General features: G+C 37.1%; 1 protein-coding gene across 1 annotated transcript; it reads left to right on the top strand.

Moving 5' to 3' along the window:
• The first annotated feature begins 304 nt into the window (after window positions 1-304).
• On the top strand, window positions 305-2,048 carry LOC107620719 (uncharacterized). The gene is made up of 4 exons (XM_088506842.1): window positions 305-343; window positions 443-550; window positions 663-1,034; window positions 1,881-2,048. Exons 1-4 carry the CDS (start codon window positions 305-307, stop codon window positions 2,046-2,048), a joined length of 687 nt encoding a protein of 228 aa, XP_088362968.1.
• Window positions 2,049-3,056: the final 1,008 nt, after the last annotated feature.

Raw genomic sequence — 3,056 nt, 5'->3', positions numbered from 1 at the left:
TAAGAGAGAAATAAAAAAAGAGCATTTCGTGAAGTACAAGACAAAGAAAGAAATGATAAAGAACCGGCCATTAGAGATTCCCGAGGTTCAATTTCGCAAACTAATTCGGTATTGGAGTCTTCCGGCCATCAAGGTAACATTGCCTTTTATTTTTTCCTATACCATCAAGCATACTATCATTGATTCTTCATGTTCCTAAACTTAAGTGTTTTGGAAGAAATTTGATTCTTCATTGATTCTTTATATTTAGGCTATCTCTGCTAAGAATACTGAAAATAGGTTAAAACAAACATGTCCTCACCGAATGGGATCCACAAATTTTGGAATAGTGCGTAAGCAGCTGGTAATATAACTTATTCTTTGTGATTTCTCTTTTATATGTATTCATGGTGTAGTTGCCTAGTTAGTATGCTTCATGTAAACTTTTCTCTATGTATTTTAGCGTGACTCTAAAGAGAACAGTGAAGAACCATCAAGGGCTGAAGTTTTCATAGCAACTCGTACAAGTAAAAAAGGAAAAGAAATTGATGCTAAAACACAAGCCACAATTGTGAGTTGTTTGTATTTGTATTTTGGATATGTACATTATGAATTCTGATGTGATTTCTATCTAAATTGAGTTAATGTGACTTTGAACTCTATTGGTTGTTGCTTTTTGATAGACTGAACTTCAGAACCGCTTAGAAGCAGGAGAAAATGAAGAGGATGCATTTGTAGGAGTGTTAGGAAAGGACCAACCAGGTCGACTTCGTTGTTATGGGGCTTCGATTACAAGAAGATCTCTTAAAAAAGATGAGGAGATTCGCCACATAAAAGTTGAATATAACACTAAGGTCTCATCATTAGAGAAGAAGATGGATGGTGTGTGTGGTTTATTAAAGATATTGGTGCACCAACTCAACCCTGGAATGAGCAATGAAGAGGTAACAGCCTTAGTTCAAGCTGCCCAAGATTCTCCTGTGGATACCTCAAGTAGCAAAGCAAAAAATACTCCTCGCTCCTCCGAAGCAACTCACATTCCACACAAAGATGATGTAGGTAAAATTGTGGCATGATTCACATTCTTTATTTTGTTAAAAAAGAGATAAAATTGAGAGAGAAATAGTCAAATAGCAGGCTTCAATTTCAAAAAAGGTGAGTGCTATTTCACTTTAATAAAGTCTATTCAAGTCTTGTATTTACTAGCTGGAGGAGTTTTATCTATAGAAGTCCTACTTAGCTTGACCATGTTAGTTGATCTCTAGTTGACTAAGGATAGAACTAATTTAGGATTGTAAGTGAAGAAAGAAAAATATCCTGCTAGTAAATGGAGATTCAGTGACTGAAACCGCTGGATTAGAAATAAAAAAGCTTGCAATATGGTCTGAAACTCTGAATAAATAGTGGCAATGTGAAAATGGAGATCAGCCTGGACCTAGAGGAGATAAGTTAAAGTGCAGTGGACTGTGGATATGAACTCTGTTATTTTGACTCCTTAAAAGACTTTATTACCAGTAATGTCTCTAGTCTTTTAGAGTGTAATATTTTTGTGTATGTCTGTATTTTTCTACTATGATTGTTTATGTCTGTAATACATTTGATGACTTCTTCCATTTAGATATTAGTCTACATGTTAAAGCTTCTGCCTGCTGTTTAGTTGCTTTGATGATGTCCACATAATTATAGTTCCAAGCTTGTCATGCTCAAAAAGCAGATAAAAATAACGTACATCTACTGAAAATATTATGCATTTTCTGTTTTTTTGAATATGTTATATCAATGCATTGAAGATTGAAGATGCTTGTTTAGCATATGCCTACATTCTCTTTGCTTCGCTTAAACTCGCATTCTTTTTAGTGCACCATTCTGATTATTCAAAATGGTATTACTTGTAAATATAGGATTCAAGAGCCTATGAATATACTTCCATGAAGAACCTGAATGAGTCCGAGAATGGATTTTGGGGTGCTCTGGCCAGGAAAGCCAAATCAATTTGTAGTTGTTCATTTGTGTTTTTTATTTTGCAGGGCACAGGTCAAAACAATTTACCTTGCAATGATGATGCATGAAGTACAAGAAGACTTTGATTAGGAATTCTAATTCATGTATTAGGAATTTCACACTTTTGGTATTTTGAAGATGACTTTGATTAGGAATTCTAATTCATGTATTAGGAATTCATGAGTAGTTATGATTTTCACTTTTGGTATTTTGTTAGTGTATGTTGTTATGTGATCACACACTTATTTTGGTGACAATTTTATGAAAGTTGGATTACTTGATAATTGGTTATTGACTAAATTATAAAATTATCTATGAATTCATATTAGGTTTTATATATTTATGAAGATTAAAAAGGGAATTAGGTTACTGACCATCTTTTTCGCCACGCTTTAAAAACGTGGCCATACGGCCATATCTCTGTCTATTGCCACGCTTAGGAAGCGTGGCTGTATCTAAGCTTTTTCGCCACGTTTTTCAAGCGTGGCCAAATCTACTCTACTACCATGCTTTCGCCACGCTTTAAAAGCGTGGCCATATTTGGTCTACTGTCACGCTTAAAAAGCGTGGCCAGATCTACCCTATCGCCACGCTTTTACAGCGTGGCCGTATTTGGTCTACTGTCACGCTTGAAAAGCGTGGCCAGATCTACCCTATCGCCACGCTTTTACAGCGTGGCCATATCTCTGCCTATCGCCACGCTTTAAAAGCGTGGCCGTATTTCCCACCTATAGCCACGCTTTTACAAGTGGCAGTTTGTAAAAAAGCGTGGCAAACAAAAAGCGTGGCAATAGGCTGCAAAAAGCGTGGCGGTAGCTCAAAAAGCGTGGCGAAAAGCTATCGTCATGCTTTTTTGAGCTTTTCGCCACGCTTTAAAAGCGTGGCAAAAAACGTGTTTTCTTGTAGTGTGCTTAATGCTCGCATCGCACGGAGCTTCCTTTGTGTTGCTACTACGTTGTTCACTACCCCCGGCGCCACCATCAGCATCAGCGCACTTCTGGCCTGCCTCTGTGCTGCCACCACATTCAATCCCTCTGCCCATCGCAATTGTTAGATGCTCCATTTCTAGGTTAATT

The sequence above is a fragment of the Arachis ipaensis genome, chromosome B3 (assembly GCF_059453495.1).
Source record: "Arachis ipaensis isolate K30076 ecotype BB chromosome B3, ASM5945349v1, whole genome shotgun sequence".
Taxonomy (NCBI): Eukaryota; Viridiplantae; Streptophyta; class Magnoliopsida; order Fabales; family Fabaceae; genus Arachis; species Arachis ipaensis.
The sequence above is the reverse complement of the archived record's forward strand: the minus strand, read 5'-3'. Positions and strand labels throughout refer to the sequence as shown.

Bases quoted from the DNA above. Each gene is read 5' to 3' on its own strand.
- LOC107620719 (XM_088506842.1), top strand. From the start codon at position 305: ATGGGATCCACAAATTTTGGAATAGTGCGTAAGCAGCTG. The intron at 344-442 runs GTAATATAACTT...TATGTATTTTAG, and splicing joins GAATAGTGCGTAAGCAGCTG to CGTGACTCTAAAGAGAACAG. The intron at 551-662 runs GTGAGTTGTTTG...GCTTTTTGATAG, and splicing joins CTAAAACACAAGCCACAATT to ACTGAACTTCAGAACCGCTT.